A 27,408-nucleotide genomic window follows, 5' to 3' on the forward strand; every position below is an offset into this window, starting at 1 on the left:
CTGATAGGCGGAGCCACCGTTTAGATTCAAACCGCCAATCAGCGACAACGGCGGTGTTGCCAGGTCCGCTTTTTACAAGCGACTTTGGGCTTGTTTTTATGTAAAATACTATCTTACAGATATTGGTTCAACAACCACCAAATAAGTTTAATAATGATTTCAAATGTTTTCCGCATTAACCTATCGTACATACATTGCCGACAGTATTTTTGGAACGGTTAAAAAAACAATATACTTTAAATCCAATCACCTCAACCGATCAGCTTGTTTCTCTTACGAGATCTGGCAACCGGGAAATCGCGGTTTGTTCAACTTGCTGTTGACAGTGCATTCAAATCAAGATTACACATGTAGGTAGTTTGTTTATCTTGGTATTTATAGATACTTTATACATATAGTTGCTGTTTAATGTAAGATAGGTGTATCCTAGCTCGGCATCTGCCGTTTTAAAAATACAAACTTGACCACTTTTTGTAAATCGCGCTCCCGACCGTTAATTTCGGTTGTTTGCTGTATTATTAACGTGCGGCCAAGATGCCTATGAAGCTGCGGCGGTCGAAGATATCACGAGGGAAAAATGCGAGAAGCAGCAAAAGTAAAGGTGTGGGAGAGGCCGACAAGAAAAAGCCAGGGAACGTGCGGAAGTCGGCCCGTCTGCATACTGGGCCCTCTACATATGAAGAGGTGGGTCTTGTTTTTTTTATATATATTACTCAGCTTTTCCGCCTCCTCTTCCTACACTGCTGAAAACTTCACTGTCGGCCACGTAGCTCGTTCGCTAACGTAACCGGTAGCAACACTGAAGTCAGCTTCCAAATCGGTAGCTAAGGGGATAGCTAAGATAAATTAAATGTACAGTTTTTTTTTTGAGCGACCTATCCTCCTTTTTATATGCACTTATTACGCCGTTTAAGCGCCTTATTTGGACTACAATATCCCAGCGAGTCGAAACAGCCTTTGAAACAGTTTCAGATTTGTGAAGCCATTATCTATTTGTGAAAATACAGTAGCTACATTGAGATGTCACTCGCTTTATTTACATTGGACGTGTTCATAATTGCTTACCAATGTACATAGACTGGACTACATTATCCCAGAGAGTCTGATATGTTTTAAAATGAAATAAAGATTTTAATTTTAACTCAGGCTTAATCCAACATCTAGATTTTTGATGTTTAAAGATATGCAAATGTAGCCAATTAACATATTTACTCAAACATTTCTTTACAAAAATTGCAGTAGAAAAACATTTTTTTTTTAATGTAAGTAATCAAAAGGCAAGTTTCATGTTGATATATATAAGTTAACAGTTTTACCATATTCAGCTGCAGTGTCTCTACCTAAGTTAAGTTACCTTAAATTTCCCCCTTAACAGCTGAGTAGGAAGCCGTGTATCGGAAGCTGACTTCAGCCTCGTAACGGTAGCTGCCTTTACCTACCCCGGGATAGAAACACTGAAGGAAGAAGGAGGAAAATAAATACACAGAAACCAACGTGCTGCCTGTAGTGTAAACTATCGTGTATTTACTGCTAGTAGCCGCTTTAACGTGTGGAGTAACATTTAACTCATCTGGTAAACGTTGTAGTCGTGCCCGGCCAAAACTTACTGCTGCATCATCATGGTAAGTTTTTTTTTTCCTATGTGAAGAGGATGGCGTTTTTCTACCTTTTTTTACTTTTACCTTAAATTGGCTTGGTGTTTATTTAAGATACACATGTCCTTCCGTACACACGTGAAAACATTGTGTCGTTTAGCGTTCAGCTCCACCTTGAATGTTTTTGTTCTGCACTACCTGCGCACACAACCACTGCAATATAACCATATGCTACAGTTTAACCTTAGCTGCCAAGGTATTTGGTATGTTGCATTGATGTTACATTTTATTGTTTTATAGGCAATTTTTCTATTTATATGATGGATGAGCTGACTTTTGGTCCATATAATAATAATGAGAATAGAATACAACTTTATTGCCATTTCACAGGCAGTACAACCACATTTTCTGTGTGTGCGTGCTTGAATAAACAACACACACAAGTACACACTACAGTCAAATATATAAACAAGCTTTTAAAATCAGCATGAAAGCAGTGTAGCACAAGTTGTCCCATTATGGCTAATTTCAGCTAGGTTCTTCTTATAAAACGAATTTCAATACAGTTCATGACACAACGGTGGGAGGGACCTGACTGACTCTTTATAACAGCGCTGTTTGTGAAAATGTAAATACTAAATCCACATTTGTGAATATAACCGATGTTATGTATGTTATTGTCCTGCCAGGATTCCGATGAGTCAGTCTCGGAAGCGGAGTCTGTCCCGAGCCCACGACAGCCGAGGCGCAAGACAGAGACACAGAAGCGTCCACCGTCAGAGATGGAAGAGGACCAATCTGCTGAGGAGGCTGCTGGTGAAATGGTAATGTATAATTTATATAATTTACCTTATAGGCAAGGCAAGGCAAGTTTATTTATATAGCACAATTCAGACACAAGGCCATTCAAACTGCTTTACAGGGGCATAAAATACATCAAGATTAAAATACATCAAGTATTAGAATAGACATTAGAAAAGCGAATGAAAAATATGAATAGAAATAAAACATTTCAATAGAATAAAAGTTACAGGTTAAAAGGGAAACATATAGTAAAATCTCCCCCCAGACAAAACACCTCTTCTAGCTGTTAAATGTTTAGTATTGGCCGGATGCCTGGGTGTGTGTGTGCACCGACTCTTATTTATACAGCAGCCTTGTGGTGAGAGATACCAACCCTTTGTGTCTGTGCAGCAGCGTGCAATCATCACCCAGGAAGTATCTCTATAGCTCAGCTAAGCTAAGCCTGCTATATGTTAAGCCGGTGAGGTAGTTAGTTAGTTACATATATACAGGAGAGATCAGCCTTTACTGGGGGTCAATGTCAAAATCAATATGTATCACAACATTTAGAAGTCAAGAATCCCTAAAAGTTGGTTATTATTTTAAATTTTTTTTATTTCCTTTTATTTCACCCACTGTAAAATTTATTTTTATTCTAAAATTTAACAATATGATTTTATTATCAAATATGTTTTTTACAATATAGATAAAAGCATTTTTTATGACTTTTTTATTGATATTTTATTTGATGGATCCTGTATCTGTCAGGCTAGAATAGAATAGGCATTTTTCAATGCAGAAGATTTGACTTGTAACGAAGCACAGGTGTTTCTAATAACATTAACGATGGCTCTGCTATGACAGTGTGACAGTGAGTCAGCATGAAACTAAATATGCTTCTGACTGAGGATTCCATTGGTAATTTAATTATTTACGGCCGGAGTTTTTTCAAAATGTTTTATTGGAAAAAGACTTTGAAACAATTCAACTTAAACAGAAGAACAAAATACAAACATTTGAGGATAAAAAACAGAAAATGTTGATTATTAAAACAGGTCATAGACATTCAGTTGCATTGGCTTTGACCCATACAGTAACCAAATACTTTGAAAGTGGAGTAATATGTCAGTATTAATTGTTTATGGCTGGACCACAATGCTCCTTCTGTAAAATGAATGCAGCATCCACAGAAACAGGAGCAGTGAACTGGCCACACCCTGATGAATCATTCTGGGGCTCTAGTTCTGGAACTGAATGTTTTATAGTTCTGGAAAAACTAGCACTGTGTGGATTTGGAAGTGTTACTGTAGCCATGGTAACATCATTTCATATTCATAAACAAATATTGACATCAGTGGCAGCGTGTTAAATAGGCTGTGGTGGATCGGACAGGGAGCAAATTTGAATAGGTGTGGCAACTCCTAGCTACGGACGCCTCTCCAGGTATTTTACAGTGCTATAGTCTTTTTAAAAAACAGTGTCAAAACAAGCTACAAAAGATTACAAGTTATTTGATTTGTTTATGTTTAACCGCCTGCTGCTTTTGTATGCACATCTAAGGGTTTTGTCCCAAAGGTACTGGGTTTAAAACTGCAAAGTGTGTGTGTGCTAATGGTGCTACAGCTAGATTATTTAATACACAATGGATGGATGCTGTTTTTTTTTTGTTTTTTTTTAAGATAATTTTCTGGGCATTTTTGCTTTATTAGACAGATTGGGGAGACAGTGTTGAAATGGGGCAAAGAGGAGAGGACATGCAGAGAACTGACCCGGGCATGATTCGAACCCGGGTCAGCTGCGGGGTCTTGGCCCGGGGGGGGGTGATGCTCTACCAACTGAGCTATGGATGCTATTTTTAAATAAAGTTTTGTACTCCTCAGGAACTGAAGGACTGTACAGTTGTTCTGGATCGTCTCAGTGCCGACGGCGAGGAGAAAGACGAAGAAGAAGAAGAAGAAGAAGGAGAAGAGCTCGAGGAGACAGAAGACATGAAGCGTAGCGGTGGAAAACCCGTCTCCCGAATCCCCACGTTCCAGAAACGCCCCACCGGTGGCAGCCAGGGCCAGGGCACCAGCACGCCAGAGCCCCCTGTTCGTAGGAGGGAAACCCCGTTATCATCACACCTCGCTCCACATCTGGAGAAAGCTCCAGGTAAAAGTGTGGAGCTTTCGAGGTCCAGAGAAGATGTCCGAGAAACCACACGCCCCCAAACGGTGATCCGCACCCCCAAAATAAGCTTCAAAGGGGGCTCTCATTTAGACCAAGCCACCCCAACAGGTCATGGTTCCTCCCACATTGCCACACCAGCCCATGCTCCTTCCCATATCACCACACCCAAGAGTTGGAGTGTGTGTGATTGCTCTCCTGTACTCGTAAGCACCAGGCCCGCCCTCCGGCCCGAGCAGACCGAATCGCACTTTCCTCTGGACGGTTCCATAGACGGTAAAAAGCCATCGGGAGAAGTGAAAGAATCGCACAGTGCCACTCATGTTGCAAGAAGGATTTCAGACGAATCTTGCGGAGATACCAGAATGACGTCAACAACGGAGATGCTTCACCCAACGGAGACGAGCAAAGAAGAATCCATTATAAACGAGGAGCCGCCGTGGGAGAAGGAACAAGTCCACATACTGGAACCGATACACAGTAGATCTTCATCGGACGTTGAATGTGAGGTGGTGGATTCGCCAGTTAAAACATCTAAAGGCAGTGACCCAGGCCAGAAGAAGGAGCTTCCTGAAACCCTCCTGAGGCAGTCAGAGTTCACACAGATCAGAGAGAGAAGAGTCGCTGCGGTTACGTCTACAGCAGCGCCAAAGAAGTCTGCTAAAGCCGGATCCACCAAGTCTACTAAAGTCAGTAATGTTGGTATTTATTAATTTTTTGGTTATAATGTACAAAACAGATCAATTGAGCACACAAACAACATTGAACAACAACAACAATACATAGGGGCCATGAAAATTGGTAAAATATCTATCAATCGAAATACAGTCAATTTGACAATATATGGTACGCACTGGAATGGTTGGGAGTGCGTAGTGTATGTTTGAATATTGTATAAGAAGCACTGATATCTGATCGATGAAAGAAAATATATCTATATAACAATTAAGTTCTTGTACTTAAATACAGAGAAGAAAAACCAGGTATAGTAGTAACATTTTAACCAATAATAATATTAATAAAAATTAAAAATAGAGAAAAAATTGTCAAAAATAAAAGACGAACTGCGAAAAGCTCTGTTTGGTATTCGGCCTTTGGCCAAGTGCTTCATTATTTTCTGTTTCGGCCAACAATTTTAATATCGGTGCATCCCTATATAATATAATAATAGGTGTATTAATCGAAAAATGACATTAGAGCGGGGAGGGAGTTGTGTTGTTTTACTTGCCTGATAGATTCCACTGATATCAGTCATACTGTTATTTCTGCTGATCTCTCAACAGAGTCTGTCACAGTATAAAAAGGAATTTCGCCACACCCTGCAGTAACATCTCTGGCATGTAACATAATCCTAAACTGTGTCCCAGGCTCGTGTCAAAAGCTGTGTGTAATAACAATAATAACTGTTTATCTCCTTCTCTATTTAGAGTTCAGGAATGGGTCGCTGTAGTTTTGTCCTGTTCTGCTTGCTGCCGACCACCTTGCTGCTTCTGGGAGGGATGGGTCAACACGTCTGGCACTACGGCCTGCCCACGTCAGCAGCTCAGCTCTCTGCTCAGCTCCAGCTGCACTGGCTGGAGGGCTTTGGCCCCACGCCAGAGGGCTGCAGCGCAGACTGTCGGTAAGAAAAGAGTTCATATCTCCAAACAGGTCTGTTCCTCGGAGCACTTTCTGTGCTGTGACAGAGATAAGAATATGTGAAATTTATCTAATAAAAACAAAATGAAAGAAACCAAATTTCTTCCACAGTTAGCTGGGCATTAAAGAATAAAATAATCATCATCTCATAACTTGATATAGTGGAAAGACTTGAGGTAGTGGTGGATGATGCCATCTTTAGTAACTTTAGCTCCTTGTCCTTGAAGGCCACCGTCGCTTCTGTAAATTCTAAAACAGGAGGGGTTAACAAGGGAGCTTTACTATCTAAAATCTCACCACTAGATGCTGCCAAAATACACTTTATTACACACTGTACCCTTTGATTTTTGAATTCTGCTTGGTGTGTAGTGCCTGTAGTGGAAAATTAAACGTGAACTTTTAGCTCTGGCAGTACCCACATACATATAAGGCAAATCACACTGCTAAAGGATTACATTTCTGTGTCCAGAGTGCACCTAGTGGAGAGCATCCCGGTGGGCCTGTACCAGACGTCCCTGTCCCCCCGACGGAGCATCGCAGACAGCTGGCTGCACCTGCTGGACAAAGCCCACAGCTCCGTGGACATCGCTGCTTTCTACGTCACTCTACGAGGCAGCGACTCGGACTACGCCGGCACCTCGGACTCTCAGGTCAGCTCAGGCTCATGACGCAGTGTATTAAAGTCAGAAAAGTTGGTAGGGCGTCCCCCCCCATGGGCCTCGGCCGGCAGCCGACCCGGGTTCGATTCCAGCCCGCGGTCGTTCTCTGCATGTCACTCCCCTGTCTGCACCATTTCAACTCTCTCTACACTATCAATAAAGCAAAAAAATGCCAAAAAAAATATCTTTATCGAGTCCTTATTATGGAGAATTCTTGTTGTCAAAATCACTTATATTCGTGTTTCGCTACCTGTCCGTACTGTGTGTGCGCTGAAAAAAAGTATGGTGCTCAAACACAGCTTATGCTCTGTATAAACGAGTATGTGGGCCCCAACATGCCCGTTTACAGAGCCTAGGCTTTTTCTTTCAGGAAATATTCACTCATTTTGACAAAAAAGTATATGGACAACAAGCGTTCCCCAGAATGGCTGACTCCACCTTTTTAAGCACTTATAACTTCCTGTTCTGAGCCTCTAATCTGTTTGATAACATCTCCTCATATTCTCACAGGGGAAAATGGTCTTTGAGCAACTGAAACAGCTCCAGTCTAAAGGCGTGAAACTGCAGATTGCCGTCAACGCACCGCAGACCTCCACTCAAGATACGGCAGAACTGGCTGCAGCAGGTATGTCATCACCATGGCAATATGGAGAGACAGTGTGTTGTCTCTTTGTTGTGTGTAACAGCTCAACTCGCCAACATTGTTTGTGTGTTTTTAAATTGAGGCTGCAGACAGAAGAAACCAACAAATCCAATATGTTCCAAATGTGACTTTTAAAATTATTGCTCAAAATGACATGGAGTATTTCCAACATATGTGATTGTGTCCCATGCAGACAATCTCCTGCTGTGTGCTGTTTGTGTGATAAGGTAGCTCTACACATTCTCTGGGTCAGAGTTTAAGTGTGTGAAAGGGGCTTGTTATGTCTCCAAACAGCAGCATGGGAATTCCACATCCAGAGAAAGCACAATTTAACAGTCACTCTTTGTACCTTTTTAGTTACCTTTAGTGAAGTGCATCTTAGGCCAGTGGCTAAATGTTGGTGTGCAGTTTCATCAGCTTTGTGTCACACTATTTTTAGTTTTTCTCTGATCACATTTTGCCAAGGGAAGCCTTTAAACTAACTTAAGATTCAAAACAGGAAATGTTGTAACCCTGCTTTTCCCATTGTGTGTGTGTGTGTGTGTGTGTGTGTGTGTGTGTGTGTGTGTGTGTGTGTGTGTGTGTGTGTGTGTGTGTGTGTGTGTGTGTGTGTGTGTGTGTGTGTGTGTGTGTGTGTGTGTGTGTGTGTGTGTGTGTGTGTGTGTGTGTGTGTGTGTGTGTGTGTGTGTGTGTGTGTGTGTGTGTGTTCCTCTCTCCAGGCGCAGAGATCAGAGAGGTGGACTTGAAGGCGGTTACTGGAGGCATTGTTCACACCAAGCTGTGGGTGGTGGATCAACAGCATTTGTACTTGGGTAGTGCTAACATGGACTGGCGCTCGCTAAGTCAGGTACAAAATATCCCTGCGTTTCAAATCGCATACTTTTTCTTTTTACTACACTACATACCAAAGTACAGAAGAGATTTAGGGCCACAGGAGAGAGAAAAAAAATCAGATACGGAACTTATTTTTCTTCATTATATAAAGAATAAAGACAAATACTGCAAAATGCTATTGGAGTTGGTTGGGCATTTATGTATTTTCAGCATACTACAATTGACGTGCATGTGTTGGGACACCCTAAATCTTTTTCTGGCATACTAAATAGTAGGGAAGTATGGGGATTGGAACGCAGGGTATACCTGCATCAGGGGCCATGGCATAGGAGTCATTACGTTACCCTCACATAGTGCTTAATTTTTTCAAACATGTTTTAAGACATGATTTCATGCTTAATTTTTTTCTCTATTTTGTAATACATTCTTATTCACGTTCAGCATCGCATCATATGTCCGTACCATAACTCACAGGTACACATGTGTGTCATGCTTTTGCGTTTCACTGAAATTCCCCAATTTTAATATGTGTAAACAAAAACAAAAAGAGTGAGAAAAAACAACGGATGGAGATGGGATAACCATTTCTTGATCAAATCTTTTGTGCCTTCTACCAACAACTTTTTTTAATAAATGTTTGTCTCCTTTCGGCCATTCTTGAGAGTCCAAAAAACTCTGGTCTTACTCTCCATGGGTACTCAACTGATTGCTCTCTTGATTGTTTAAATGCATTCAAACAATGTAAACAGAGATTGTAGATTTACTTGATCCATACAGTATATTATTAGGTCAAATAATCATGTTCCTCCACATTAGATATGGTCTAAGTTTGTTCTATGGAAAGTTACTTCAATGACTCATACCAGCTGCTTCCTTTGCTAGCATAACAAACAGTCATTACTTTTGGCTGCTACAGGATCTAATGCATCCTGTCCTGTCCTGTGCTGTGCTGGGCTGCTTTGTCTCTTGTAGGTGAAGGAGGTTGGCCTGTCAGTGGAGGACTGCAGCTGTCTGGCTCAGGACGCCTCTCGTATCTTTGGTGTTTACTGGACCGTTAACGGGTCTCTCCCTCCCCTCTGGCCCAACCGTCTCTCTGCCCTGTCCAGCTCACACAACCCACTGCGCCTCAAGTTCAACGGAGTGCCCGCCACAGTCTACCTGTCTGTAAGTTCTCTGTAAGCTCACTTTTAAGGCAACGTTACAAACAGACATAAAGAGGAGTTTGAAATATGTTTGTCTCCGACCCAAAGTGCAATAAGTAGAAAGAATGAAAAAGACAAGCAATATAAAGAATAAATACATTCTAAATAGTGCAAAAAGGTAAGTCAAAATCAAGCGGTATAGAGAAACTAAGCACTCGATGGTTAGATTAGAACTTTATTGATCCCAAGAAGTTTACCCTATCCACAATCACACAAACAACATACAAAATGATACATGTCAAAAGCATTTTGGTCTGAGTAAAGAGTAAAGGCACGAGGATTGCTCTTAAAAACTGCTTCTTAAACATTGATTTCTATGATGGTTTTAAGATATTTTATACAAAATGTATCAAAAACTGCAGATTTAGTTAGAAGTGCATTCCTATTAGAGTCAAAAGGATATGAAACAACATTTTAATAGTCCTTTTTTTGCTGCTCCCATAATTCTAACCGTGTGTGTGTGTGTGTGTGTGTGTGTGTCCTGCAGAGTTCCCCTCCACAGATCTCGGCCCGCGGTCGCTCTGACGACCTCACCACCATCATAAACGTCATCGGCGACGCCCAGGAATTCATCTACATCTCCGTCATGGACTTTCTCCCTCTGTCTCAGTGCACAGAGCCACACAGGTTAGACACAACACAACACTGTGGTACTATCCTAGGCACGTTGTCTAGCAGACAAAACTGTAATCCCCATGGAAAATTAAATTTTATCTCCAATTGTTAATTCATCATATTAAAGTTATTTGATTATACCAATGTACATTACACTATACTACATTATATATATACTACATTATATTATAGTTACATTAAATCCAAATACAGCCATGCATAACAGATTCCTTTCGGGGATGGAGAAGTTATCCTGTCTACATCTACTGTATATATCTATGATATCTTGCAAACAGATATACAGTAGACTATTTAAGGGGGAGTGTGTTGAATCAGCGTTTTCAATGCTTAACGCTGATTGGCTGACGAAGCAATTTCTCTAAATATGATGAAGGTCGTCTGCTGACTGGAGGCTTTTTAGTTCAAACCAGCCAAGAGAGCTGCTCAGTGCTGTGATGCTTTTAGTGATGGTGTCCTCCAAACACATTGCAGGGCTTCTTCAGTGTAAATCATTGTCAATCTTTTCCCTGCTAACGACCTCTGTCTTTCTCTTTCTCTCCCTCTCTCTTTCTCTCCCTCACTCACTCACTCTCCCTATCGCTCTCTCTCCCTCTATCCCTCCCTATCTCTCTCTCCCTCTCACTCACTCTCTCTCTCTCTTTCTCTCTCCCTCTCACTCACTCTCTCTCTCTTTCTCTCCCCCTCTCTCTCTTTTTCTCCCCCTCTGTCTGTCTGTCTCTGTCTCTCTCTCTCAGGTTCTGGCCTGCCATAGACTCGGCCCTGCGCGCCGCCGCCTGCACTAAAGCCACTCATATCAAACTGCTGGTCAGCTGCTGGAAACACTCTCCTGCCTCCATGTTCACCTTCCTGCAGTCACTGCTGGTGCTCAACAAGCCTCCGCTCTACTGTAACATACAAGTGGTAGGCCGGATTTAGGATATTCATATTCCTGCTTAATAACTTCCATATTGTTTCGAACTGTTTATGGGGCGACTGTGGCTCAGGTGGTAGAGCGGGTTGGCCAATGATCGAAGGGTTGTCGGTTTTGATTCCCGCCCTGCCACTAGTGTCATGGTTGTTCAATACACTATTATTATTATGCAAAATGTTATTGTTTTGTCAATGACTTAGACATAGTAACCCGTCCGTGACACATTCTAAACTCCCATGTTCTTTTGTTTCCGTGTAGAAAATCTTTCGAGTGCCTTCTACGCCGGAGCAGATGAAGATTCCCTACGCGCGAGTCAATCACGCCAAGTACATGGTGACAGACAGAGTGGTGTATATAGGTAAGCTATTACCACACACTGTGTTTTCTAGAGCTGCTTTTCACACCAAACATATCCAACAAGACTTGGAACACAAGTACATGTATGTGGCTGTCAGACTACATGATAACCGAAGCCGCATCTAGAAGGCCTACAAGCATTTTAGATTTTGAGTTTCATCCATGACTTTGACCAATAGGAGAAGCTGAAGAGATGAGGCAGAAATGTAAACATGGCGTGACGAAAGAGGAGGGACGGTACCAATGCTGACAGTGTAAATAGATGACGTAGCGCCATTGTCTATTGTCGATGATGGACGGCAGGCGGTTATTGACCAACTACCAACATGTAGTCCGTCGTGTCTCTCAGCTAATGCCAGGGCAGATTTATGAACCGATTTAACAGACACAGTGACCATTGTAACAGACAAAAAAGATTATGTAGTCTGACACCGGCATTATGTCATCGAATCTAACTTTAAAGTTTATTTACGTATCAATTTGCACAAGGTATATCGAAATTCCTTCTTCGCATCTCCCCTCTCAAGTAACCACAGTAAGGAGGGGGTCAGAGCGCAGGGTCAGCCATAGTACAGCGCCCCTGGAGCAGTTTTGCGCTTAAGTGTCTCTCTCATGGACACAATGGTAGAGATGGTGGGCACCATAGACGTAATAGCAGCCACCACTAGTTTTACTACTAACACCCTCCTGTCCGGTGCCGGGGATCCAACCAGAGACCTCATGGTTACTGGGAGGAGGAACCAGAGACCTCATGGTTACAGGGAGGAGGAACCAGAGACCTCATGGTTACAGGGAGGAGGAACCAGAGACCTCATGGTTACTGGGAGGAGGAACCAGAGACCTCATGGTTACTGGGAGGAGGAACCAGAGACCTTGTGGTTACTAGTCGCCCACCTTTCTTCTAGGCCATCCTACCACCCCTACCTGACGTGTCTGTCTTTCTGTCTGTCTTCCCAGGAACGTCTAACTGGCAGGAGGACTACTTCACCCAGACGGCGGGCGTTGGTCTGGTGGTGAACCAGACGGACTCAGAGCTGAAGTACGGACAGGAGACGCTCCAGAGCCAAGCGGAGGAGCTCTTCCTCCGAGACTGGGACTCCCAACACGCCAGCCCGCTGTCCGTAGACGATATAGATATCTGCCCTCCATGAACCGTCGGTTTAACTCTAAATAAAGATATATTTTTTGGCTGTAGATGAGCATCCTGCTTTATATCCTGTCACTTGAACTGTACTTCATGCAGAATCCGCTTGCTGTGCTGACTGTGCGAATGAACACAGCTGATCTATTTGCTGTTTTTTGTAAATAATTGCATTTTTGTCTTTGTTTTTTTTAAATATTTTGTTTCCAAACGTGTTATTTTTATATGCTGTATTTGTTCTGACAAGTGTCTTCACATTAGTTCAGAAGGCAAAAAGGGAACTCGCTTTGTATAATTCATTTTGTGCCTGGAGCATTTTTGTATATATTTTCTTCTTTACTTGTTTCTCATGCAGGGAATAAAACAAATTTTTCCAAAGAGGCTCGCACACACCACAGCAGCCATGTTTACACTGCTGATGCTATCAGCTGTTAATGTTTTGTGTGTGTAGTTAAAACTATCCAATGCAAATTCATTCCCAACAGTACAGGTGTAAAGGTTGTAAAAACTCTTCATTTCATTTGCATAACGGCTGGTAGTTTGAATGTGTCTCATTCACTACAGCTCACTCATATAACCCTGAGCATGCTTTAGCTTTTCATTCAAATGTTCTGTATTTTTACAAATAACAGTTTTCCTTTCCTTGGCATCTGTCATACTGTATTTGCCTGTACTGTTTACGTCATCTCAATACCAGTTTTCTATTGTGTGTTTGGGATCCTGTTTTTCTGTCACCTTAAACTGTTAAATTTCCATAATTTTTGCTGGATGTTAGATTTCCAATAAAATCAGTTTTTTGAGAGTGTATTGAGCACTATGATAGAAGTGATACATTGTCCCATAAGATGAAGGAGTAAAAATTGTATTTTAAGCATTTTCTGTTCACCTTGATGACCAAAGCTTTTCTTCATTTACTGGTGACAAGCAGCACATAAACGGGATTCTATTTTGTTGCACTCAAAACATTGAACACTTGTGTTAAACAATCATCTATGGCCGTGCTAGCAGCTGTGTGAGCCTGTACCTGCACATAGTAATGCTTTGAGCTAAATGCTAACTTGTATTGTTAAGCAGGTATAATGTTTACCATTTTAGCTAAGCCTGCTAGCATGATGACATGGTATACTGTAATTAGCACTTAACAAGAGCTCAGCTGAAGCTAGCAGGAATGTAAATGTATCTGGTCATAGACAACGGCATTGGAAAAATGTAACGTTTTCAAGACAATAAAAAATGCTGTGCTTGGAATAATTTGTTTTGAGTTCTGTATTTTTTTTTTACTCAAGTTCAATAACCTAGTTAGAAACTCTTTACGTTTTCTAACCTCGCCCACTGTAAAACAGAATCTACACTTACAAAAAATATAAATGCAACACTTTTGTTATTGCTCCAATTTTTTTCATGTGCGAACTGAAAAAGAAAATCCGGTGTTAATACACAGCCTAGGCTCTGTAAACTGGCATGATGTTTAAATACCCATTCACGGCCAAGAACACACGAGCAGACAGTAAGGAGATAATCACTGATATTGAGAAATTGAGTTTGACAAGCATTCTCCAGAATCCCCGAGTCCACCTTTGAGGTACAAATGGGCTAGTGACAAAGAAAACTGATTTTTCTTTCTTTTTTAAATTGTGTCACATTAAAATAAAAACCTTTTAGAAACATCATTAACTCAAGTTTACTCTGATAACAGGATTTACTACAGTTTTTTTTTGTGCTTTTATTTTCACATTTAAGAAATCTTGATTCCATAATCCAGTTTACACAATAACACATTTAACAATGAAGTAAAAAAAATATCGAAAACAACAAAAAAAAAATAAAGAAAGGTGTTCTATTTGCAAGAAATTCTTCATAATCTCAGTGACATTTGCTGCACTTTATATTTTTTACTCAAAACAAGTTAGAGTAACTGCATGATGCCTCACTGCTTACATAATCTTAAATCAAATCAAATCAGTTTTTATAGCCCAATATCACAAATAGGCCTTTGCTTCAGTGGGCTTCACAGTCCGGACACGTCTCGGCTCGATCCATCTGTACCTCTTCCGCACGTTAAACACAAATACAAAATGGAGACATTTCTAATTGGAGAAAGGCAAACTGAAAAAGCCAGTACACTGTAGGAGCAACATCCTTTGAAGTCCTTTTCTATCCACCCACACACATAGATGGTGTGAGTGCGTGTTTCTGAGTGTGTGTGTGTGTGTGTGTGTGTGTGTAGGAGTGTGTGTGTAGGAGTGTCATTCCATAGAGAGCTGCACGCTGTCCGTTTGACCCTGTTGTTGATCAAACTTCCGGGCTTCAAGACAACACAAAGACAGAAAGGGAAAAAGTTAATTCACTAGTTCCAGCTCAAGGTCACTGAGATTCACAACATGAAACATGGGTTCCTATTTAAACTGATCAAGGTCTAAGAGAACACTTTAACCCTGCCTACAACATTTCTCAAAACAAGTTTTTTTTGTTGCACCTATCACATTTTTACTCACTTTGGGTTCCTTTTTGACTCCATCTGTAAGTAGGGCTGGGAATTGTCATGTAATACTTTTTTGGCACTGACCGAAATGCCTCCATACCATCGAGTATAAACACATGTTGTTGTTCAATACCAAAATTCAATTTCAAAACTTAGTGGTGCTAAGATCTAAAAGTGCTGGTGATTTGCGGTGTCAAGGCATCCAGGAAAAGTGCGTTATCTACAACATGGGTTACGGAGTATGCATCAGTGAGCCTTACATACGGACTTGCACCTTTTAATTTTGACTGAAAAGTGTTTGTACTAATGTTGTTCCTTTTTGCACTTATAATAATTTGTTGTATCTGCAGTAGTCTCGCACAGCCAGAACACACTACAGTTAGTAGTATTTTTTCTCTCATAAGTGTGAGTGTAATTATAAAACAGCTACATCTCCAGGCTGTATTGTTATATGTCTCACCCAGTGAATACATCTCGAGCTGTTGCCTCAGTCGGACCTTCTGCAGACTGTCGTAGAAGTTTGGCTCCGGGCTGCTGACGGCCGCAGGCAGAGTGAAGATACGCATGATCTTCCTCTTGTTCCTGGAGTTAGAAGAGGAGAGCACAGACATTTTAGAAGACGGACAGTGATAACAATTGTCTGTATTTTTCTTTTCATATTTCATGTACAACAAATTCAGACAGAAATTTATAAATCTCCGGCTCCTCCAACAATAAATGTACCAAAACACAAAATAACGAAAAAAAAAACTGTAAAACATAAACAAGAGAAAAATGCAAAGAGAAATAATGACGCAAAACAGTTGGAATGTAATATAAAGTATGAGATATCTATAAAATAAAATAAAACTAAAATACTGCACACTAGGATAGAATACTGTAAAGTGGGAAAGTATGTACAGTTGGTATATATATTTTTTTTTACAAATATAAACAAATGTAACTATAAACTGATACATTGTCAATGTTATGAATACGCCAATAATAAATATTGTTATTTAAGCAGTATATGGCTGCCAAATTACCAAGACTATTCTATAAATTAATTATAATAATAAATAAATGCCACATGAGGTATGCTATTTAACCTATTACGAAGAAATAATTAAAATACACGTTTTCTACAATCGAGTATGGCGTGTTTGTGTTTTTGTTTTGGCTATTTAGGAGGAGAGATTTTTTTGACTGGACCTCCGTCATGTTCTATAGCACGTTATCCCACGTTATAACCCCAGGAATAGATTTTTACAGTGATAAAGTTGACTGCATATGTATGAATGTGTGTGAATTATTAGTCCTTACTTTCTGGCGTACATCAGCAGGCCGAAGCTGACCAGAACCACCAGCAGGTAGACGTTAGTGGCCTCGTTCCACGCCTCGTGCACCGAGTAGTCGAGCGTCTCGGGCTCGTGCGCAGCCATCGGCATGTGACAACTTAAACCTTAAACCTCTTAGGGTAAAACAAGTGTCAATATAACAGAGAAAATCTAATAAATCCTCATTTGCTTTTCTTCCCCACTGCGACTCAGCTGTACGGTGTAAACACTATGACGTCACTTCCACCCGCTACGTCCTAGTTTTTCTTCTTCTTTTGTCATTTTAATGGGGCAGGCAAACATCTTAAAATGTGCACTTCCGCCACCTTCTGGGGTGAAAATAAAATTATTTGAGATATAAAAAAATTTGGGAAATGTTAAAAATGTATATACAGTATATATTTCAACAGGACATTAAAAACAGTGCAGGGGCCGAGTATGTTATTGTTATATGGTGTACGCTGTATGATTTGATGTCTGTAGTAAAAGGGTAGAAAATAACCCAGTGGATGGCTGTATCTAGTGTTTTGTTGGTCATTGTGTAAGGTTTAAATAAAGGAAAATATTGATTCGACAAAATGTTCTGGTTTATGAAAGAAATATTTGATTTTGTAACATGTGTTAAATGTTTGTGAATATGAGAGCATTCTGAAAAAATTTGACATTTGGCAATTTGGCCACAACACTCCTGTGTGTCATGTTTGGAAAAACGTAAATTCTGAATGGATAAAATGCATTTAAGGAATTGAGAAATAATGTGATGTAATGAATAAGATGTCACCAGAGAGACGAGATCGATAGGATGCAACAATGTCCGTTTATTTGTCAAGTGTACAGTGAATCAGAACCACCGATCTGGCGACACTACTCCATGTTTTTTTTAGTCAGGAACTAAAACATGTAAAAATACTGTTGTAAGTAACTGTAGCTGATGGTTAAAAAGAAGCAAAATAATGACAATGAAAGGAACTTAACCTAACAAGAAAAAAAAGTTTAATATATTCATTCATCATTTCCAGCCATTACACGTTACCGTTATATACACAAATAACTTTGTTGCATCGTACTGGCGTATTTTACATTTTTTTCAAAATTATTTTTATTTTTCAAAATAGATTTTTTTTACTAATTCATAACTACAGAATACACAAAGCTGCGTTTAAACATAATTGATGTAATTAATTAATTAATTAATAAGCTTTATACATGATGAGACACGAAGCTCCGTACACGTAAAGTATTAGCTACGACAGTCGGCTTTAGCCAATAACTGCAGCGGTTTAACACGTTACAGTTTAGGAGCAGCAGGAAAAGTGTTTCTCATACAAAGGAAAGTAGGAAAATAACACACAAAAACAATATTTTCTAGCAAATATGACAATGGTCTGGTAGCTACAACTCCACAAAAAGCTGCTTTTGAGATTTCAGTGCTTTGTCAACAATCTAAAAATACTTTAACAAACTTCTGAAAGCTAAATTAAGAGGTGGATTTAGCAATTCTGGAGAAACCTTGTAGTCAAAATCAATTTTTGTGAAAATCTGGGAATATCTCCTCACGATCCGCAAAAAAAAAATCCAGTGGTAATACACAGCCTAGTCTCTGTAAACAAGCATTGTACAGAATCGCTGACTCCACCTTTAAGGAAACCATCCGTATAGTTCATGACAGACAGTTGGATTTGCAAAAAATGTCTTTAAAGACTTCACCACCAAAACTGAAACGTACACAAAAATAAAACAATCGGGAAAATTTTAATTCTTAGGAAAAATATACTTTAGGAGTGCTGGGAAAATAAAAGAAAAAAAAGGATTTCAAAATAAACCGCAAGTACTTAAATGACAAAAACAGCTTCAAAATAAGACTCAAAACATAACAAAAAAACTGTTGAAAGAAGCCATGATAACCAATTAGCTCACTACCTTGTCATAGAATTTATACATAAAAAGAAAAGAAAAAAAACTTTATATCAACCTTTTTATCACCAAGGAAAAGCGAGCGGTAAATATGCTGTTATTTCTCATTTATTTACAACACATAAGCTAGTTTATTTTATTTTTTAAACAGGTTGTTAGTTATTGGACCACACAGTTGGAATAGGGTGGTTGTGGTTGACTATTTAATTTAACATGCAATTTGCTTCAGTGCTCCCTCTAAGGCTTGAGAATGAAATGGCACCACAACACTCGGATAGAAAGACAGACCAGCTCACTTCCTTTAACTTTTACGTTTTATAATATCTGATGTGAATGTGTTAATTTAAGGTTTTCAAGAGGATATTTGTCATTTTTCCCCTCTGCATTTCTGAATTAAGTGTTCTTAAAGGAATACTTCACCCATACGGAACCAGCGTTCTATCATTATAAAATCACTATTATAATATAATGAATGAGGTTTTTCTTCCCTCAGTCTTCCCTTGGCCCAGCTGTCCTGTTAATCCTAACCCTTACTGTGATGTCACAGTAAGGAAAATGTAGGGTTAGACAATGAGACCATAAAACACTCTTTCTGCCTTTTCTCAGGCTAGGATGATCCGATTTCAATTTTCTTTGCACATTTATACTAAATAGGATCTCCGAGTTCAATACACCTTCATATTCCAACCGGTGAAGTAGGTCTTTAATTTCCATTTTCCATTTAGAGAAATTGCTTGTCAATGCATTTCTCAACAGATATGTTCCTTACTTATCGCTTTGTTTTCCGTTTTTGTTACCTGTCCGGTATTATTGTACTGTATATTTGTATTTAGGGAACCCCCTCAAAAACTAGATGGTCCATCTCATAAGGTCATTCCTAGTAAAGCATTACTAACAATATGAACTATACAATATGAACCTGTTGCCATCACCTGTTAAAGTAACAACTGTTTTTCTGCTTCTCTTTGCCTGATCTGTCCTTCTGCCGGTGGTGGCTTTAGTATTAGTAGCAGCGGACGTAGCATCTAAAAGCAACTCTCTTGTTAACTGTATTTAGTCATTAGATGAGTATATTTAAGCGTAGCATTAGCAGGCTAGATTGTGTTCAGTACCTAATCAAAGCATTGATCGAAGCAGCTGTCAATTTAGCAGTAGCGCGACTACACTAGTAAATAGCAAGCGATATGTCCAGCTAGTTTTTGGAGGCTACTACTAAGCTATCGCTGGCTATCAGACGTTATGCCTAACATAATGCACGGTTAGCATGTTAGCCTACTGAAAGCTAAATCTATGCAGTGGTTTGAATGGGCGTGGCCTATGTGAGCGCTAGGTGGTAGCTTAGCAGCAGACCTAGAGGGAGCACTGAGTCATTCACTGCTGTCACATCAATATGTCCAGGTCGTCGTGGCGATCCTCCTCCTCGGTAACCCGTAGCGCCAGCACTTCCTCGTTGAGAAACAAACCGCTGAGCTGCTCCTTACGCGCCTGACGCTGCTCCTTCAACTGACGCTTACGCAGCGCCTTCTGCTGAAGCTTACGCTGCTTAGAACGCTTCTGTGAGAGAGAGAGAGGGGGGGAGAGAGAGAGAGGGAGGGGGAGAGAGGGAGAGAGAGAGAGAGGGAGGGGGGAGAGAGAGATGGAGGGGGGAGAGAGAGAGGGAGGGAGAGGGAGAGAGACAGAGAGAGACTTCTTTTGAGTGACTTGAAAAAGCTGTCTTTCTCACTAACGTAAAGTCCTATAGAGCAGAGCAGGGTTGTGTCATTGAGCAGCATGTGACAAGAGGATTTGGCATTAATTTGGATTTCAACCCAATGCTTAAACCTAAAAAATGTAAAACAAGGCAATCTGCACACTTGAAAAAGAAAGTGGCAGCAACGAGACTTAACAGTTAACTCACACACACACACACACACACACAAACACACACACCGAGTGATAAAAAATAAAGTGTTATTCATGTAGCACTATAACCAGATTACCAGGAAAAATAGAAATAATGATGATTTCTTACTTTAGAGTCTCGTATCCGCTCTGCAGCGCTGGAGAGGTTTCCATCACTGTGAGCTCTGCTGATGTTGGCCACGCTGCCTCCACTGCAGGCCGACGCTGTCCCTCCTGAAACACAATGTCAACAGTGTTACTACCAGGATAATATAACATGTCTGCTTTATATACGTTATTATTATGTACTACCAAGGCACTGCAGGCAAGAACATCGTTTTTTTTTCAAGCAATTTTGAGATTTTTGTCTATTTTGCTTCCACAACATGTGTTCTTTCATACTTTTTCATACTCATAAATCAAAGGTCAAAGATGGACATGTAGGTGTTCTATTTACTAAAACGTGTCTGTTTGCGTCTGTATGTTTCTCCTATATAACCATCTTTAACAACCATTACCTCAACATCAGTATATTTTTAAATATTCTAAAACAAAAATTGTTCATGTTCTAAATTGTCTGATTCATGAGACATTTTGTTCTTAAAAATATGCAGATTTTTTTCTTCTAAGACCTGTATATAGTACTTATTTTATTTATATAATGAAAAATAGGCTCTATCCAAAATCTGTTCCTTAAACATGAAAAACGCCAGGTATTGTCCATTATTATTATTATTACAGCCAGGTATCTTCTCACCTGCCACAGAGTTGGATGCAGTGGACCCGGTGGACGAGCTAGCCGAGCTAACCATGCTAGCGTTGCTGCTGCTAGCCCCGCTCACTCCGCCGGTGCTAGCGCTGCTGTGGCTGCCTCTCTTCCAGCTCTCTCTGGTGCTGCTGGCTCGCTGGCGGGGCCCGTGCTCCCGGATGTAGCTACGCACCTGAAGAGGACGTTTAAAAAAATATTAATAATGAAAAAGAATGACCTTTTAAGTGCCTGTTTACTAGCTTTCCTATCATTGGATTACTGATAAACTGAACTAAATATGTCATCCTTCATACCTTAAGTAAACAGCTGATGCTATAGTCACATAACATTTTACACACGCAGTTGCAATAAATGATCTGAAATGACTTTCATGATTCTGGACAACTCTTATCTTCTTTGTATCAACAGGCTGCTCACACTGTGGCAGTATGACTGTGTGTGAATGAATAGAACCTGGATCCCTGTAAAGTTGAACAGTTCAATATGTTGCTGAAGACTCACTTTTGTTGCGTTGGCCTTTAACACAAGTTGAGATTTTGACACTCCTAACTTTTTTTTCATGTATATTATTTGTTGTTTTGTATTGATTCTTGTACAGCACTTTGGTCAACTGATGTTGTTTTTAAATGTGCTATAGACATAATTTTGACTTTGATTAGTGTGAAGTTATGTGTGAAACAACATTGAGCTAATAAACCAGTTAACGTCATAGTGTTGTGTAGAGGAAATACAGATGTGTAGTTCAAGTTCAAATTGTTTGGTTGAGAAAATAAAAGTGTTTGTGCGATGTGTATCAGAGTGTCTCTGCTAGTAACTTAATTTAAAATCTTTCTTTTAAGTGGCTATATGAGGTGTGTACATCATACATTTATTCGATGTAAGCTGTACAGACCTGTTTGAGTTTCTCGTCGGTGAGACAGTTGAGTTCTATGATGAACTCGCTGTCGGTGGGGGAGATCAGAGCGGAGGGGTCGATGATCTTAATGATGTCCAGCTGCTCCCGGAGGCCCATCTCTGTGCTCACACGCCGACTCAGGTACTCGATGTACTCCACCTGGAAGGGACAGACATTTTGAGTTTAGGTTTAAGGTTTTTTATTATTTGCACAATTTAAAATGTACAGAATGACAAAGATAACAAACAAATACAGTGCAGGGAGAGGTAAATACATGAAAACAAAGAGTGGGCTTATTTGTAGCCCCCACCTGAATAATTTAAAAATGTCATAACTTTATAAAGAAAACAAGGGAAGGAAGCAAGAGTTTGAGTTTAGGTTTTTCTCTTTTTTTACAACAAAACAAAGAAAACATACAAACAATACAATAGTAACACAATTTGAGTTTTGATGGAGATGCATATGAATGTACATGCCAAACAACAACAATGGCGGCCATTCTTATTCATGATTTTCTTCTGCAGAAAATGTTGCATCAGCGTCTATCGCATTAGTCTTTTACCGATTAAGAGAAAATCCTATGAGAACGAACATACAAACTTTGTGTCAATTTATAAAATGTTATAAAATGTTACTGTTCTTGTCACGATCGTACAGCTAGCAGATTTTCACTGATTTAAAAAATATATATTTTGACAACAAACATTCTCCAGAGTAGCTGACTGCCCCTTTAATTTACTTAAACACCTTAGATGTAAACATGGCTACTGTAACACAGATAGATGTATTGGCTAATATTGACCTGTTCGTCGTTGGTCATGGCGGTCCATGGTAAGTCGTCCAGGATACGGTGTGGGTTGTGCTTAGGCTTCCTCTTGGAGAACAGACAGGGAGAGCTGGGAACGCTCGGGATGATGTCAGACAGAACATCACTGCCACTGGCGATGTCACTTCCAGGGAGCTAAGACGAGACAAACAATGATACAGTATTAAAAGGTGCACCATACAGTTTCAGGGGAGAGGGGTTTGTTTATGTTTGAGCCTGCAGTAAGCTTACAAAAATGATTTACTCTACATGTAATTTGAAGTATATTGAATAAGTCTATCATCATAAATCAAAAGAAAATAATTTGAAGGAACTGGGAACCAATGAAAGTTAAAAAAAAAAAAATGTGGGCCCTGCTGTTGTAAACAACAGTGGTTTAACAGTAACTTTTCTGTGAGCTTTCTAACTTCAAACAGTGTCCCAGGGATCCAATGTTCATGTGAGGAAAGATTGTTTATTCAGTTATGAGAATATACCTTAGAAAATGTTAACTTCTCCCAAACACCCAAAGTTACATAGTTCACCTTTAACCAGGTTAATTAATATCGTGATATTGCTGTACAATGTAAACGTAGTCAATTTTCAAAAATCAACAACCAACCTGCCACTCAAACTCGCTGTCAGACCAGTCCCAATAGGTGCTTATAGAGGAGGAGACGTCGCTGCAAACGCTGCCCTCTGGAAACAGGTCCAGAGACGTTAGTTCCTGGTCGTCCAGCAGCGAGTAACAGTCATCTTGGTCCCCGACGGACACGGAGGAGAAAAGTTCCTCACTGCATTCTGAGGAGGCTACGCTCGTACCACAGGAGGTAAGGTTCCATCTGGGGAAGGGACAAGAGGGAGCGTTAAGAATGTAATAGTCTAACAGTTTTAATGGGCTATAACCTAAATTAGCAATTGGTATCAAAATTAGGTTTTTAAAAACATACTTTTTTTATTTCTTTAAGGTAAAAAGAAGAAGAAAACATTGTTTCAGACAAAATAGTGTACTTGCAGAAGACTATTTGCTTGAATGTCTGAAAAGTAAATTAATTAATACTTCCCTGTTAAAAAGAAAAAAATACAGTCTATGAATACTTTCTTGAGGATTTTCCGGAGACCAAATGGTGTACATACAACATGAAGATGTGCATTTTAACTATGTAAATTTGGGTTGGGCGATAGTTAGGGATGCCGTGATGTGTGCAATCGAGTCTGTGACGCTATCCTTTATTTAATGAACGTGGGACATACCACTGATATTCAAAATTAACCAAAGTGCTTTCATGTCTATTAAAACATAAAAAAAACAGTGTTACCGGTGAGCAAGTCATGTTATCGGTGTGTAACTAAATAACGGTAACACTGAATACCGCAGCAACCCTATGTACACACAACATCAACAACATAATATCTGAATGACGAAAAACGAGGCAGTTAAAATGTGCAGCTTGACAAATGTCACAAACATCTTCAAGGGCAGATCCTGCAGCAGATCACACACACACACACACACACACACACACACACACACACACACACACACACACACACACACACACACACACACACACACACACACACACACACACACACACACACACACACACACACACACACACACACACACACACACACACACACACACACACACACACACACACTATACTATACTATACTATACTATACTATACTTGCCTGTTACTGTTGAAGCGATGCAGCGGGTCTGTGCGGTGACATGATGACAGCTGACAGCCAAAGTCACTGACGTCCAGCGTCCCCACGTCGCTCAGGTTCGCCCGCTGGGAGAGAAGAGGGAACGGATCCTCTGGCGCCAGAAACTTCTCGTACAGAGAGTCAGACATGGCTGGAAGGACCTGGTGTACACGCATAGAACAAGATAAGTCAAATACATAGCAGCGTTTTTAATAAAGCAAAACCTGATGCAAAAACAGAGGAAAAAATTAGACATATCGTGGCACCTTTTTAAAACAGCTAAAGTGTCAAAGTATCTTGATAGCTAACAAACTCACATAGCTTGCCAAAAGGTAGCACGCATTCAATTTATTCAGACCATGAGTGCCTTTTACAATTACTTATTTAAGTTTAGTCAGTTGTGTTCAGACATGGCTGAAAGGACCTGGGGCCAGGGCTGTACAGTGCGACAGTTTTGATCGCATTTGCTACTGAAATTGATCACGTGCGATGATGAATACAACTCCAATCGCACTCGTGCTAGTGTTGCCACCCGTCCCGTTTTTCCCAGAATTGTTCTCTTTTTTTCACCAGCTGTGACCCGTTTTTTGGGGAAAATGCCAAAACCTCATTTGATTTCCTTCCTTCGTTCAGTAGTTAAGGCCGTCTCACACGGGCCGAGGAGTTTGTTGCGCCCGCTATTGCATCGGAGAGGCGGGCGGGCAGGGGCGGTCTTAACGATCTCGGGGCCCGTTTCAAGACCCTGTGTGGGGCCCCACACTTTTTTTTTTTTTTTTTTTTTTTTTTTTTTAATAAATAATGCTTGTGCATGCTGCCCGCGAAAATAAAAAAGATTGTGGAAACCAGTTGGTTCATAGACGGATTATGAGATAATGGGCCCAGACTCTTTGTACCGTTTTAAAGTTAAATGCATCAGAGCAGAGGAACATTTTAATCAAATCTTGAGCTGCAGAAGGAACATTATTTTTCTTAAACAGGCACTCTTTACTCTGCAACTGTGAAAACAGTACAGTAGATTGGTCTGCAGACTCATGTTATATGATGGAGGGGCCCATTGCAACATATACAGGGTGGAAAGCTACTTTTCATGAACAGTATAGAATTTACACATAGCAAGCTTATTCCTGTTTGTGTGTGGGGGGCTTAGCTGTCCCTCATGAAGCCCCTTAGACAGAGCTAATAATGCTTTTGTTTTGCACTTGCTTTTCTATTTGTCACCTAGTTGGGGCCATGATGATTTATTTCCTTATATTTAGGCTATTCCTTGTTGGACCCTGTTATTGACATGAGTGACTGAGCTCTTTGACAATGCAACATTTAAAGTTACTATCAGTATTTCTGGCTTAGGCCCCCCCCCCCGAGCCCTTGGGCCCCTGGGCATGGTTGCATGCAATATTATTCTCAAAGTGCACCAGATTGATGAATTTTACTTTAAAAGGTTGCATTTTTTTCTTCCGGGGCCCCCCTACAAGGTCCAGGGTCCCCACCCACCTCAGTCTCCCTATTTAGCCTATACTGTAAAAAGCACTGTAGGTGTGTATGGTTATTATAGGTCATTACACTGGTCAGTCTGAACTGGTAGCCTAATAATGGCCGAGCCCTCCGCCCCAAACATTCAAGTGTCCCTTTTTTTCCTAAATCCAAGGTGGCAACCCTAACTAGTGCGACAGCCAGCCAAATTGCAATTGGCAGGTTAGATTATTTTGTCTAAATTGCAATCAGTGCACCCCTATTAATTTTTCTACAATTATTACTGCACACACTAGGAAATAATATTAATTGAGAATCTCAAATGAGACCAAGATGACATGCTCAAAGGTAATTAGAGCGAAATGCAAGGGTTAAGGTTATGCAAGTTTTCGATCATACTTTGTGTGCTACCAAATTTATTTTTGTGCTACTGATTTTTTTTGCTTGCTAGCACCAGTGCTACCACTTTAAAAAATAAGCGTACAGCCCTGCCTGGGGCAGAAACAGAGGGAAAGATAAGTTAAAAATACATATAGCAACCTTTTAATTAATACAGCTAAAGTGTCAACGAAGACCAGACAAATGTGTGTATCTCTATATCTGACAAACTTGAACAAGAAAAGCCTGACAAAGGTAGTACTTATTGACTGCAAAAAAAATTGGACTGTCTGCACTTTATTGTACATGTATGAATTAATATGTCAAAACGTGATATTTTTCTTAATTTGTTACACTTAATATACAGATATAATGAACACAAAGCTATGATGACTTTGAATTTGGTCCACTTTCTGCACACTGTACAGCTCTTTCATACCGAAATAAAGTGCACATTTATTGTATGGTATTTTTTTATTGCAAAGGTTATCTTTTTTCTTATGTTATTCCCCGTGGTGGCTTATTTATTTTCCTTTTGTATTGTATTCACCAATATTCCAAGGCGAATTGCGTTAAAATAAAAAATAACCTCACCTAACAAAAAAATCCAATACCAGAGAAAAACTTTCATTCAAACAAACCCTTATCAAGCAGACACCTTACTCGAGCTAATTTAAATTTGATTCTTGTCTCCCCTGGCAACATTAGTTAGTTATTAGTGGGTCAAGACCTCACCTAAAATCCACGGATAACATTTCATTTTACTAGCTAAAGATGCTAAAATATGCCATGTTGATTGTTGACATAATTGTTGACATTTGACGTCATCCACCGTGATTGATTTTCTTAGCAAAAGACGGAAATGCCTGACTACAGATACATATATATATAAAAGCAAGGCAAATTCAGAGCTCAGCAACACATTTAGTAGTTATGTTTAGTTTGTGACACTTGATATAAAACATGAGCGTCGTATGTAAACACAACACGCGCTACCATCGTTAGCTGCTAATGCTCAAAACGTCCACGTAGCCTTTTTCAAAGCCATTAACTGACACTTAACTAATATTTTCGTCCACTATAACATAACTGGCTTGGTAATACACCTGCCAAAGTAGCTATCGTGTCGCTATCTAAGCTGAAACACCCACCTTTTTAACGTTCAAAGAAAGCTCATTCCTGCCACCTCCATTTGCAAATCCTTTCTTTTTCCACGGA

The 27,408-nt window shown here is 40.0% G+C and overlaps 3 protein-coding genes across 5 annotated transcripts; 1 reads left to right on the forward strand and 2 right to left on the reverse strand.

The window, feature by feature from the left end:
* The first annotated feature begins 425 nt into the window (after window positions 1-425).
* Window positions 426-13,756, forward strand: pld7 (phospholipase D family, member 7). 3 transcript variants are annotated; one of them, XM_080035111.1, is made up of 12 exons: window positions 426-684; window positions 2,285-2,419; window positions 4,259-5,242; window positions 5,972-6,165; window positions 6,652-6,832; window positions 7,352-7,466; window positions 8,204-8,331; window positions 9,291-9,482; window positions 10,008-10,147; window positions 10,891-11,056; window positions 11,325-11,424; window positions 12,381-13,756. In XM_080035111.1, the coding sequence occupies exons 1-12, from the start codon at window positions 535-537 to the stop codon at window positions 12,572-12,574; spliced, it is 2,679 nt and encodes an 892-aa protein (XP_079891237.1). In that variant the 5' UTR covers window positions 426-534; the 3' UTR covers window positions 12,575-13,756. The 3 variants fall into 3 exon arrangements, with proteins under 3 accessions (XP_079891237.1, XP_079891238.1, XP_079891239.1); XM_080035112.1 differs by having other exon boundaries at window positions 4,259-5,233; XM_080035113.1 differs by lacking the exon at window positions 426-684 and adding an exon at window positions 1,478-1,622.
* A 524-nt stretch (window positions 13,757-14,280) lies between these two features.
* On the reverse strand, window positions 14,281-16,587 carry smim19 (small integral membrane protein 19). Its single transcript, XM_080035965.1, has 3 exons — window positions 16,349-16,587; window positions 15,507-15,628; window positions 14,281-14,869 (listed from the first exon to the last, which is right to left on the reverse strand). Exons 1-3 carry the CDS (start codon window positions 16,471-16,473, stop codon window positions 14,811-14,813), a joined length of 306 nt encoding a protein of 101 aa, XP_079892091.1. The 5' UTR covers window positions 16,474-16,587; the 3' UTR covers window positions 14,281-14,810.
* Window positions 16,588-17,166: 579 nt separating this feature from the next.
* fam199x (family with sequence similarity 199, X-linked) lies at window positions 17,167-27,401 on the reverse strand. The gene is made up of 8 exons (XM_080035139.1): window positions 27,342-27,401; window positions 24,325-24,503; window positions 23,249-23,468; window positions 22,624-22,782; window positions 21,819-21,980; window positions 20,915-21,098; window positions 20,288-20,391; window positions 17,167-19,830 (listed from the first exon to the last, which is right to left on the reverse strand). The coding sequence occupies exons 2-8, from the start codon at window positions 24,489-24,491 to the stop codon at window positions 19,657-19,659; spliced, it is 1,170 nt and encodes a 389-aa protein (XP_079891265.1). The 5' UTR covers window positions 24,492-24,503; window positions 27,342-27,401; the 3' UTR covers window positions 17,167-19,656.
* Window positions 27,402-27,408: the final 7 nt, after the last annotated feature.

This window comes from Ammodytes marinus, assembly GCF_949987685.1.
Source record: "Ammodytes marinus genome assembly, chromosome: 10".
Taxonomy (NCBI): Eukaryota; Metazoa; Chordata; class Actinopteri; order Uranoscopiformes; family Ammodytidae; genus Ammodytes; species Ammodytes marinus.